Below are 12,854 nucleotides of genomic sequence, written 5' to 3'. Positions count from 1 at the left end.
ATACCGTTATGTACTTATTTGTTATTGAATAAAGTTGTTTTGATAATTGTTTTAAACATAGCGTTATATACGTATTTAATAATTTGTTTATATATATTCCACGCCAATTCACAACCCAATTTGCACGTAGTCTGTTTCTTTTTTGTTACATATTTTCTGCGTAACATTCAAAGGCGTCTCTAAAAATTCATGTATCTTGTTCAACCTTGAAAAAATGTGCCCTTCAGTAATATTTTTTATTATTTTTTTAAATCAAATGGGTATTGGACTCACTAAACCTAATGTTAATGAGTTAACTTCTAAACCATATAAATTATTTTATAAATGAGCATATCTTGGAGTTGTTATGCGATTAACGCACTAGGCACATTAAAGCAACATTAATTTGCGTTGTAAAGTAGAAGTACTAACATATAAATAAAAATAATAAAACTATTACATCGATGTCAATGTGATATATGATATGTACGGCTCTTTTGATGTTTTTAAAACCGTTGAGAGACTGACATGTGATAGCGTCTAATACGTGGGGATACAATCGAGATTAGACCACCTAGTGGAGGTTTCATCTTTGATCTATAAATCATTTCATCATATGGCCGTCTATAAAATCTTAAAAACGGAATAAAAGATTCTCGACACTTGTCAAGTTTACTTAAGTGGCACTCTCTTTTGAAAAATAAGGCTGGTGAGTGTAGGAATGATGGTTTAGGGGTTCTCGGGTGGTTGACCTCGGAGTGATCCATGATTTGGGTTTTTTGTGGTAAAGGGGTTGCCGGGAAGAAACTTTTTCTCATTGGGTTGATGTTCCTTGTGGTTGGTGATGCAAATGAGTAGGATCGTGCGTTGAAAGGCGAGATGAGAGCAGACCCAAGTATAGGTGTGGATGTGGGACCCACCTTAAAGGACGACTTGTCAGTCAAAGTCAAATGCCATGGTTTAAGTGTGTCAAGATGGGGGGAAACCGTGAACGAAAACCGTGAAGAAGAGCAGGAACCAACTTTAGGCTTGGTTGGCACGGAGGAAGGATCAAAGCGAAGAGATGCAGCCCGTGGGTATGAAGTAAAGTGATTGAACTCCGTAAAATCATCAAAATCAAGTGAGGAGACCATTGTCGTGACCGATGATAACTCGATAAATGCCTTTACACCCTACAATTAACAGCATAATCACCAACTTAAACATTATAAATAAAATAAATCAAATTTCATTTATTTTATAATTAGAAAAAAATGTTGCATGTGATAATACCTTCCAAAGATATGGAAAAATTGATGGAGGGTCAATGACAAAAGCTTTGTGTAAACGACCAGGATAGTGCTCCCCTATGATCTTCAGAGCTGCCACCACTATGTTCATAAACCCTGATGCTGACCTGAAAAAGCCTGCATGCATTTTCCTCAACATTATTTTGTTTTCTTATGAAAATAATTTGTGTTTTAACTTTTGATATGTTATATTAAATATTATTTATATCTTAAGATGAAGAAGTTTAAATTTTTGAAATGAAAAGAAGAAAAGGTTGATGGATGGATAAACGTTGTCCTGGGACCAATTATCCATCATCTTCCACAGTCAACAATGCCACCGAAAAAGTAGTTGACTTTAAAGTCAATAATGTGGAGTGACGATTAAAGTCATTTCTTGATCAGATATGGTTCTATTTTTAGAATACATATATTAGCTATTAGACTGGAGTGGTATAAAGCCTATAGAGTTTTATCAGGCCACATTAGTATCATGTCATATAGAGCCTTTAACTAGCATTGAATGGTTTAAAGTCTTCTATTAAACAAAATATAAAAAAAAAAAGATTTGATTGGTTGATATCATATGGGCCCCACCAGCTTTTCCTTCAACACTCGTTAGCACGATGGCGGGGATACCATAGCACCCTCTTGTTAACAATGATGGTGTGGTTGATGGCGCCTCGGGCCGCTAAAATGGCTGACATGGCGGGGTGGCGCTAAACCACACCATCTGACCTTACAATTTTATAATTATGCCAGTAAGCAATTCATAACACCGTTAAAACCATTACTAATATAATACTTAAATACTAAAAAATTAATATCAGCTAGTCTCAAAATATTTTATTTTATATTCACTAAATTTGTTAAATGTAACTTTTTTATACATATTTAAATTGGATTTCAATAATTCAAATAATCACATATTAGCCGATAATATCGGCTATATAAACAATGACGCTATTTACTTTTATTTTCTTTGCATAAGCAAACGTACTCGCTCGCGCATAAGGAATGTCTTTGTTTTATTTATAACCAACGACATGAGGGAAATCAAGTGGAGATATCAATGATAATTTGCTACTAGATTTTGTTTTTGCCAATGAAAATGAGAGTTAAGAGTCTCAATAGTTTGTAGGCAATAAATTATTGTTTGAATTGTTAAAATCCAAAGTGTTTTAATAATATATCTAATATAATATTCTTCTTCTGTATATACTTTAAACTATACTACCTAAATCTTTACACAATAAAAATGTACTTGTGTAAAAAATATAAAAATAATACACTTGATATAACTTGTGGCATTATAAAAAGTTATTACATTTTATCACCCTTAACTATTGGTTATTGGTCACTGCCACCCTCAACTATCACTTTGACGCCCGTCACCCCCCAACTTAACACTTAGTGTGTTCTGTCACCACGTCGTTAATTGATCACTAACTTTTGATCTTGTTACTATACTTTTTGGGGTGTCATGCAGATCTTGGGAAGGTTTTAGGGATCTTAGGACACCCCCAAAAGTATAGTAACATGATCAAAAGTTAGTGATCTGGTGACAGAACACACTAAGTGTTAAGTTGGGGGTGAGAGTCGTCAAAGTGATAGTTGGGGTTGCAGCGGCCAATAACCAATAGTTAAGGGTGATAAAATCTAATAACCCTTATAAAAACAAGTGTTGTAAAAGTCGGCCTACTCGGCCTTGTACTTGGCGAGTACTCGGTCCTCGAACCACCTCCAAAGGCGAGTTTACCCTAGTCGGACTTGACTAGTCAGCAGCGGTCAAAATCGGCCTACTCGGCCTGTACTCGGACTACTCGGCCTTGTACTCAGACTAGTCGGCCTTGTATTCAAAATACTTTGGACTTGTACTCAGCCTACTTAGTCTTGTACTCGGACTACTCGGCCTACTTGCCCTTCTACTCAGACTATTCGGTCTTATACTCGGTGAGATTTGAACTTCAAACATGTTTCATTTTAAATTATACTCATTTTGACATGAATTATGCTTCTTTTAACATATATATAATATACACCAATTAATTTTCTTTATATTTATCATGTCCGCGTACTCCCCGAGTACTCTTCGAGTACTCCGTTTACTCCCAACTCCCCAGTCGGCCGACTAGGGACCGCCTAGCGCCTTTTGCAACACTGTAAAAAACCTACTCGGATTTCATAGTAGCCATAAAATAAATCTTTAATATGTGTCCTTTGTATATTCAAAAATATATCTTAGTATTGAAAAATGAATTAATAGATGTATAACGAAAATAGATTTACTTAATATCTCTTATTTTTATTCTATTTTTTTTTTTTTCCGAAAAAGAACAAACTAAGATAGCTCTGAACTCACATAACTCGTGTGAGCACGACATAATAAGGGCAAATCCGGCAATTTCTGAAAAAAGGTCTGAGAAAGCTTGCCGGTTTTCCGACACATATATCGGCATAAAAGTTAGAATTAATTAGACATTAATTATGTCATAAGGCGTGACATTATTTATGCAATTAAAGTTGTATAAAAATCAAGGAATGGCAAAAAAAAATGCATTGCAGATTGTGAAAATAGTTTTTGGGAAGGACAAACGTTGGGAGAATGTACATTAATTTCCAACATCAAACTGACGTAAACTCGTCTAAATGTTCTGTCCACAGGGTATTTACATATTTACCCCTAGTAATTTTATAATCTATAGTATTTTAGAGTATTATACAGAAATAATAAAAAGTGATATTTGTTTGACATATTGGGAAGTATAGTATTTAAATATTAAGTTGGTGGAATCTAAATTTAAATTTTGTAACAAGTGTCAATTCGTGAAATTATTTATATTCCAATGTAAGAGACTTACTTGCATCAAATAAGACAACCAACTGCTCTACGGATTTTGCCATTGTTTGAATTGCAACCTCCAAAGTGAAAACCAACAAACGGGTGACCCTATACAATTCAAAATAATAATATTAACAATTCATACACACATAACATATACATGCATGTGGATAGTAATAATTACATAACAAAATAACTTAACATATAGTGTTTTATGTGATATGTTTATGTGTTTAAGCCTTCAGCATTTTTATAACTTTGTTGCAATTCATTTATAGCCCACAAGTTGTTTACGCCCGTTTTTTCTCTTTACAACTCATTCCCAACTCATCAAACCCGTTTGTATACAAACGTTAAATGTACCATGTTAACGTAATGTTATTCAAGGTGTGCACAGGTTAGGATTTATGCATTTGACACGCAAAAAAATATATATAAATGTGTTGGGGTTGATTAATTTCACCGGAAAACCAACACTAGTGTAATCCATGTATATATATACACACACTTGAGTTGTAACATACTGCTTTTGCGAACGAAACTTGAGATAATCTTGCTTGATTCGGAAAATCTGTGACAAAATCACGAATTAGCAGAGAATTAGTTAAAATAGTTGCAAAAGCAAAATTCTAAATTTGAACAACTAAGATACACATACCACCACAGGTCTAGATTGGTCATCATGACCAGCAACATAAGCCATACCCTCAGCTATCTCACCGGAAAACTCATCGGCAATAAACTCATCTGTTTAATCACAGCCAAAAGTAAAAAAAATAAAATAAAATAATTAAAAAATAAAAATTCACTTTAGTCAAGACCAAAAAGGAGGAGAATGCAAGTCTCTCCACTTCGGCGGAGGTAATTAAAAAACTCGATCTTTTATGTGAAATTAGAGACCTTTCTGAAGTTGAAAAATCAGAGTATATGGAGCATAAGAATATTATAAATTTGATCAACGATGGTCGGGTCAACGAACTTCAGCAAAAATCACGGGTCAGGTGGGCAATAGAAGGGGATGAAAATTCAGCTTTCTTTCACGGTTACATCAATAGTAGGATATCGAGAAGTAGGCTAAATGGCTTATTTATTAATGGGGATTGGTGTACTGATCCTACATTAATCAAGGAAGAAATCCGGAAATTCTTTGAAAACAAATTCGTTGAACCCAATCCGTCAAGGCCAGCATTCACATGTCATCACATCAAGAAGCTCACCAACATGCAAAGTATGTCTCTTATCTCACCCTTCTCTTTTAACGAAGTAAAAAACGCCGTTTGGGATTGTGGTGGTGACAAGGCACCGGGGCCAGATGGATTTAACTTCACATTTTTAAAGCATTACTGGGACTTATTGGGGGACGACTTCCACAACATCTTGATTCGGTTTCACAACTCGGGTATTATATCAAAAGGTTGCAGCTCCTCATTTATTACACTAATTCCAAAGATAAACGATCCTGAGAATCTCAATGATTTTCGGCCGATTAATCTCATTGGTTGTATCAGTAAGGTCATCTCGAAGGTATTAGCAAACCGCCTCAAAATGGTTATAGCTTCGGTCATTTCGGAAGAACAATCGGCCTACCTATCTGACAGGAATATCCTTGATGGGCCACTCATTACAAATGAAATTATATCGTGGATAAAAAAATCAAAAAAACGGGCTTTCCTATTCAAGATTGATTTTGAAAAGGCCTTTGACACAATTAGTTGGAGTTTCATCAAGTCGGTCTTTATGCAAATGAATTTTCCCGACAAATGGATACAGTGGATTCATGGCATTCTAGTTTCGTCTCGGTCCTCGGTTCTTGTTAACGGCTCTCCAACCGAGGAATTTCAATGCTTCAGAGGCGTCAGACAGGGTGATCCACTCTCACCCTTCATTTTCATTTTGGCAATGGAGGCTCTCTCAAGTTTCATGATAAGTGCAACTTCCGCGGGAATTATAAAAGGGATCTCTCTTCCGAACAATGGACCCAAGGTGTCACATCTTATCTTCGCGGACGATGTCATGCTTTTGGGCGCATGGGAGGAAGACAATTTTGTTAACATCAGGAGATTCATGAGATGCTTCTTCCTAGTATCCGGGCTGAAAATCAACTTCCACAAGTCTTGTCTCTATGGAGTGGGTACTGCATCTAGTGAATGCGACTACATGGCAAGTCGGCTAGGATGTAATTCGGGATCCATTCCTTTCATGTACCTTGGCCTCAAGGTTGGAGGTAATATGAATAAATTCAATAACTGGTCACCGGTTATCGAAACCTTTGAAGCACGACTCTCACTTTGGAAAGCAAGTACTCTATCAATCGGGGGTAGAACTACACTTATTAAGTCGGTCCTGGATTCGTTGCCTTTATATTATTTCTCTCTTTACCAAGCTCCCATGGCGGTGCTGAATAAATTAGAGAAAATAAGAAGGGATTTTTTGTGGGGCGATACGCTGGCAAGAAAAAGGATGCACTGGGTACGTTGGGATCGGGTTACACAACCGATAAAAAGTGGGGGGCTTGGCTTGGATTCCTTATATAATATGAACTGTGGCTTATTGTCTAAATGGGCTTGGAGGTATAAAACGGAGTCCAACAGGCTTTGGAGATCGGTTATTATGAGTCTTCATTTCAATCGAAAGCAAGGAAATTTTCTGCCCTCAAAAAAAGGTCTTTCTGGAGTCTGGAACAATATCACCAAGAGAGAGGAGGCCCTAAAAAACAAGGACATCCACCTCAATCTTCTTTTCAGATGCAAAATAGGTAATGGATCTGATACTCAGTTCTGGACAGATGTATGGGCTGTGGATATACCATTGAAAGTCCGTTTCCCATTGCTCTATTCGCTGGAAAAACACAAAGGATGCTGCGTTCGGGACCGGTTGCAAAAAGTGCCTGGAGAAAATACAAATAGAATCACATGGGGCTGGCTTCGTTATCCGTCGTCATTACAGGAACTTGCAGAACTCGAAGCACTCACTAACATTGTTATGCAGTCTTCGTTATCTGAATCAAAAGATGTATGGAGTTGGGCATCGGATCCGACAGGGGCATTCTCGGTTAAGTCTGTTAAAAAACTACTCAACAATTCATACAATCAACCTATGGTCAACAACTTCGAGTGGAATAGTTGGGTTCCACGCAAAGTAAATATTTTTGGGTGGAGGACGGCTATCGATCGACTACCTACTCGGGCGGCCCTAGCTAGAAGAAATATCAGTATGGCATCTACATGTTGTCCATTATGCGGCGAAGGTGAAGAAACAATTCAGCATTTACTCACGGAATGCATGGTTAGTTCGGTAACATGGCAGATGGTGTCCGGCTGGATCGGGATACCTCCCATTTACGCTTTTACTACCGAAGACCTGTTTCGGGTGCACAAAAACCTTTCGGGTCCACCGAAAATGAAGAAATTGGTCCAGGCTATTATTATTATCTCATGCTGGAATATCTGGAAACTTCGTAACAATGTCATCTTTTCCGGTAATCGGGTGGATGTATCAAGACTCCTAGCGGAAATAAAATCAACAAGCTTCCTTTGGGTGAGAAACAGAGCCAAAATGCAATCTTTAGAATGGTCGGATTGGTGCAGTTTTAATGTCTTGTAAATTTCTTCTCATGTATTGTTTTGTCTAGCTTCTTGCTAGCTTTTTTCGTTTAATGAAATCAGCCGTTCAAAAAAAAAAAAAAAAAAAAAAAAAAAAAAAGTCATCATAATAAAGTGCATTTATTGAAGAGGTAATTCAAGGTAAGATTCTCTCGAAGGCTTGAACAAAATAAAGGTATAAAAAGGGGGGATTCAAATATTCAATTATAAAAGGTAAAACTATACTTTTACAGAGAGATATAATTACATATCGTGTGTGGTAATGATATTATAATCACATTCTGACATTCACAACCACATGATCAATATTGTACATACCCTTATTTTCATCTTCAAACTTCAAAAAGCAGGACCTATATTTGGAGCATATCTGTAACTATATTTCTGCTCTAGAAAGTTTGCTATAACTTCCTTTTTCCTCCCATTTTTTTTTACGGCCAAACAAAATTTTTTATTATCAAACTAGCAAGCAGTTAGACACCAAATGTACAAGAAATTCAAACCAGAATACAAAGGTCGAATCCGACCGCCACCAATTACATCACATTACAAAATTAAAGCTTCTCCACTCGGCCCAAGACCAATTAGCTGATTTCAGCCTATTTTTTATCCATTAGGTTGTGGTACGTTTATTCTACAAAATTAAAAAAAAAAAGAGTTAATTACTGTTTTCGTCCCTGTGAATTGTCAAAAATCACTAAGTCGATTAGTTAAAAAATTGCGATTTTAGTCCCTGTGGTTTCACTTTTGTAACCATTCCAGTCCACCTCGTAACCATTCCAATCCCTGTACTTACAGAATAAATGGATTGAAATGGTTATGAAATTGAAATCACATGGACTGAAATGGTTACGAAAGTACTGAAATCGCAATTTTTAAACTAATAGACTGAAATAGTAATTTTTGACAAAAGATAAGGACGAATACAGTAATTAACTCAAAAAAAAGTTGATTGTAATTTCATTTAAGAAAATTAATAAATAACTATACTTCATAAAGTCGGATACTTATTCTAGTATCTGGAACACACGGAATACATTAAGAAATATTTGAACTATGATTCATACCGACTCCAAGGTTGTCTCGCCATGAGAGACAACCACGAAGCTGCTTTGCAGCTTTCTTCACATTCTCGCCTTTCGATTTCAAAAATCTCCGGACACAAGCTTCATTGCAGAATTTTTCCTGTAGGATACAATTGTTACAAATGCGGAAATAAAACATGTATGCAACGAAGATGAAAATTAAAAAAAAAATATTAAACCTGTTTGAGAGTGAGCGGAGAAGGTTTTCGGAGAATATGAAGAACAGCTTCAATTCTGTTTTTCTCAATTTGGGGAGAATCAGAGGAAGAATTGTGATATTTGTTAACCATTTTTTAAGGTGGAAGAAAATGGAACACAAGGAGGAACAGAGATTGTGTAATGTGACTTCAAATATAAGCATTCATTTTAAACTTCTTCTGTTCACTTGAAAAGGGAGTTATAGAGTGTGTGAGAGAGAGAGTATGGGTGTTGGGGTATTTATAACCGTAACGGAATACGTTTATGTGAACTGAAACACGTCTACGGTGTGGGAGGGGTCAAAATCATGACGGCAGAAAAGCCGGTTCCTAACGGCAATTGTTGGTACCATGCTTTTCACTTTTACCTTGAAACTTCAAATGGCAAATATATTTCATATTTTTTTGTTTCTTAATTTTGTATGTTTTAAAAAGTGTATTTATTTGTTAAGGATTCTAATATGAGAAAATTGCACTTTTCGTCGATTACGTTTCAGTGATTTTACAGACGGTGTTCTTTAAGTTTAAAAAGAACACTGGTTGTCCTTTACGTTTGAACATTATTGGAAGCGGTATCCTTTTTACAAAACCCAGTTAGAAATCCTGGTTAAATCCACTCCCATGCTAATCACGTGAGGGTACTATATAACTTGTTTAATAAGTGAGTTGTGTTTGGGTTAACATGTCTAATTAAGCAGGTCGTATTCGGGTTGTAGTTTAATCCGTTTCGTTAAACATATCGACCCACTTACATATTTATAACCTTTTAAGCCATTTTTACAACCCAACAATCCAATTAACACGTGTACAACTTGATTACTACATGTTAACCCCTCAACCTTTTTGACACGTTTAGATAATGAGTTAAACGAGTCATGTCCGGGTTACATGATATTAAGTATGTACGAGTTAGGGTTGATATTTTGGCATAGATTAATATATGGGTCGTGTTCAAGTTAAACAATTCAACCAACCAACCCATTATCCGCCTACCTGACATGATTAGCATTCTTAATCATTGGGAGCAACACCATGGAAACAATCCTCCCTCCGCCCACACACACAAACACACAATGGCTTTTAAATACGTATAACTGTTGATGCAACAAATACAAGACCAACAATAGTGAGTAGTCTGGTTAGGAAAAAGGTTTGGAGGGTTCTGGTTTGCCTAACGCAGGTCGTGCCCCCCCCCCCACGTTTGCAAGACGTGGTGAGAGGTTCGCTGATTATGTTCGTTGATTGTTCAAGATCTTCGGCTGAAGGGCGTTCAGCCTCGGAAGCAAGAACAGTCAAGTTGTGTGTGTTGATTGTGAAGAAAGGAGACTTGTATGAAACAAGTGCTCGAGAAGAAAGATCAGAGATCCCAAGGGAATCAGGGCTGATCGGAATGTCTTCAATGCACTAAATGAAGTGTCATTTATAGAGGAAGAGATCGCCCAAAGAGGAAACCTTGGACTAGTGAACCCTGCTTGTAGTGGAGGACTTACCCTTTTAGGGGTTGAAGCGTTTGGACCTACGGATAAAAGACTACACTCTGTGCACACGCTCTGTTTTTGCGGCTGGGAGAGTCGTTCAAGTAATCAGTGAAATGACTGATTACTGTACACATGCTGCCTTAGCTCAGTTTCCGGGCTTTAAACCTTTGAACCTTTTAACCCTTCAAGCTGACATGTATTCTTAGTTATTTTATTGATGTTTGAGCTACCCCCGTCATCAGCCCCCCAAGTCAGAGGTTTTTGAGTGTAAGCACAAATACTTTTGACTTTTTGTACATGTGTTTTACTTTGCTTGAAGGCTTAAAAGCTTGAAAGGTTAAAAGCGGTTGAGCTTTTTGATTTTTGAATTTTGACAAGACAGTTGATATGACTTCTGGCAGTTTCTATTGCGTCAGGCGGCGGTTTTAATAACCTCTGTGTAATTATAACATTTTTCCTTTCATTAATTTACATTTATCCTTTAGAAGAGAAACAATCACTCACACATTTTCTCTCAAGTTTCGTTTCCTTTTCTTCTTTCAGGTTAGTTCCGATTTCCATATTTCTAGTTATTTTCTTTTAGCATGGGTGCTCGAAAAGATCTAGCAAAATCGTTTTCTCGATTAACCCAAGAGTAAGTAGAAAATTTTTGTATGGAATGGGGGATTGGGTTGAGGTTTAAACCGGTTGCACTGGGATGTGATGTTTCGATCGATCAATGTCCCCCTAGTTCCATTGCCCTCTATTGTCGTCATTTTGAATTTTCAAACCTCCTTCATCCTTTTTCGAACTTCGTTTTGAACATCTTAGAGTATTATCGTGTGTCGTTTGGCCAGATTCACCCTCAGGGTCTGGCTAGGGTTTTGCACTTTGAAGTACTGTACCGGGCTTCTAGATATGATCCCACCTTTTTATCCTTCTGTCACTTTTTCTATAACAATCTTGAACCGACACCCTTGATAATTTTTCCGACACCCTAAAAATATTTAAAATATCCCAAAATGTCTTTAAAAGTCTCTCCTTGGAAAGGAGTGGTAAGATTCATCAAAAGAGGAAAGCTAAGTCCCAGGTATATTGGACCTTTCGAGATTATTAGAAGAATAGGACCTGTAGCCTATCGGCTACAACTGCCAGAGGAAATGGCAGGAATACATGATGTATTTCATGTATCTAATCTCAAAAAGTGTCTAGCTGATGAATCACTCGTAGTGCCTCTTAAGGATATAGAGGTAAATGAACAACTCAAGTTTGTAGAGAGGCCTCTACAAATTGAAGATAGAAAAGTTAAAAATCTCAAGCATAAAAGATTAGTTCTGGTCAAAGTGAAGTGGGACTCCAAAAGAGGACCTGAGTACACATGGGAGCTTGAATCAGAAATGCAAATGAAATATCCACAACTATTCCAGTAGACCTCGAGGACAAGCTCTAAAACAAGGTGGGGAGGATATAACAATCCTGAACCAACACCCTTGATAATTTTTCCGACACCCTAAAAATATTTAAAATATCCCAAAATGTCTTTAAATACACCCCGTATGTGAAAACCGAGCCAGAAATGTAACATAACATTAAAAATAAATTAAAAACAAGAAATATTAACTTGAGGCGGGCCGCGTAGACCCACCCCAACATTTACGCGGGCGGTATTAGGATCAGAACCTGATCCCGTTTGTTTTCTTTAGTTCAGGCGGGCCGCGTAAGCTTAAGCTTACTTTTACACGGGCCGCTAGAGTCTTAGAATGTGGCGCAGCCCGGTGACGACACGTGTCATCAACGTGTTGAACCTATGCGTGACCCGGATTAGCTATGCCTAGACCCCTAGGCCACGCGGGCCGCGTAAGCCCGTGTTGTCTTTTACGCCGGCCGCGAGAAAGGCAGATTACAGCCCTATATATAGAGGGCCTCATATCTTCAGTCTGCTTGTTCATTTTCTTTTCTATATCATGAATTTATTAATAGTAGAAGCTATACTCGGGTATTATACCCCCTAAATAGCGAGGTTCTGCTACGATGTAAGTATTATAACCCTTAGAGACGTATTAGATACTCTGCCCGATTGATTTAGGGTTCCGTAACGACTGTCGTGGTTCTGCCCGACATAGTCGTTGGAATGCCGTCTCGGGGAGGGTATTACTAATGTTAAAATGGGTTATTATACTAACACACGTGCATTTGTGTAATTTATAGATTATCACCAGGAAACCCTAAAGGATAATCTAAAACAGCAATGTGAGTAATCCTCTTTATGTTAAATGTTTTTACAAAACCTTACATACTTTTCCATGCGAATAACAGTTATTGAGTATTTGTAAGAATACAATTATTGTGGGTATGTTGGGGTTTTGTATACAAAATTTGTTACCACCTGGTCAAGGAGTAACATTTCCACAAGTCGGGTCCGAC

At 37.2% G+C, this 12,854-nt stretch overlaps 1 protein-coding gene across 1 annotated transcript; it reads right to left on the bottom strand.

Moving 5' to 3' along the window:
* Positions 1 to 384: 384 nt before the first annotated feature.
* LOC110936613 lies at positions 385 to 9,194 on the bottom strand. The gene is made up of 7 exons (XM_022179018.2): positions 8,956 to 9,194; positions 8,759 to 8,876; positions 4,748 to 4,836; positions 4,614 to 4,660; positions 4,109 to 4,197; positions 1,252 to 1,385; positions 385 to 1,151 (listed from the first exon to the last, which is right to left on the bottom strand). The coding sequence occupies exons 1-7, from the start codon at positions 9,064 to 9,066 to the stop codon at positions 486 to 488; spliced, it is 1,254 nt and encodes a 417-aa protein (XP_022034710.1). The 5' UTR covers positions 9,067 to 9,194; the 3' UTR covers positions 385 to 485.
* Between the last annotated feature and the right edge of the window lie 3,660 nt (positions 9,195 to 12,854).

Source organism: Helianthus annuus, chromosome 4 (assembly GCF_002127325.2).
Source record: "Helianthus annuus cultivar XRQ/B chromosome 4, HanXRQr2.0-SUNRISE, whole genome shotgun sequence".
Classification (NCBI taxonomy): Eukaryota; Viridiplantae; Streptophyta; class Magnoliopsida; order Asterales; family Asteraceae; genus Helianthus; species Helianthus annuus.
The sequence above is the reverse complement of the archived record's forward strand: the minus strand, read 5'-3'. Positions and strand labels throughout refer to the sequence as shown.

Coding starts and splice junctions, on each gene's coding strand:
- LOC110936613 (XM_022179018.2), bottom strand. CDS start 9,066: ATGGTTAACAAATATCACAATTCTTCCTCTGATTCTCCCCAAATTGAG. Junction 4,837..8,758: donor GCGAGACAACCTTGGAGTCG/GTATGAATCATA, acceptor GTGATTAAACAG/ATGAGTTTATTGCCGATGAG. Junction 4,661..4,747: donor ACCAATCTAGACCTGTGGTG/GTATGTGTATCT, acceptor ATTTTGTCACAG/ATTTTCCGAATCAAGCAAGA.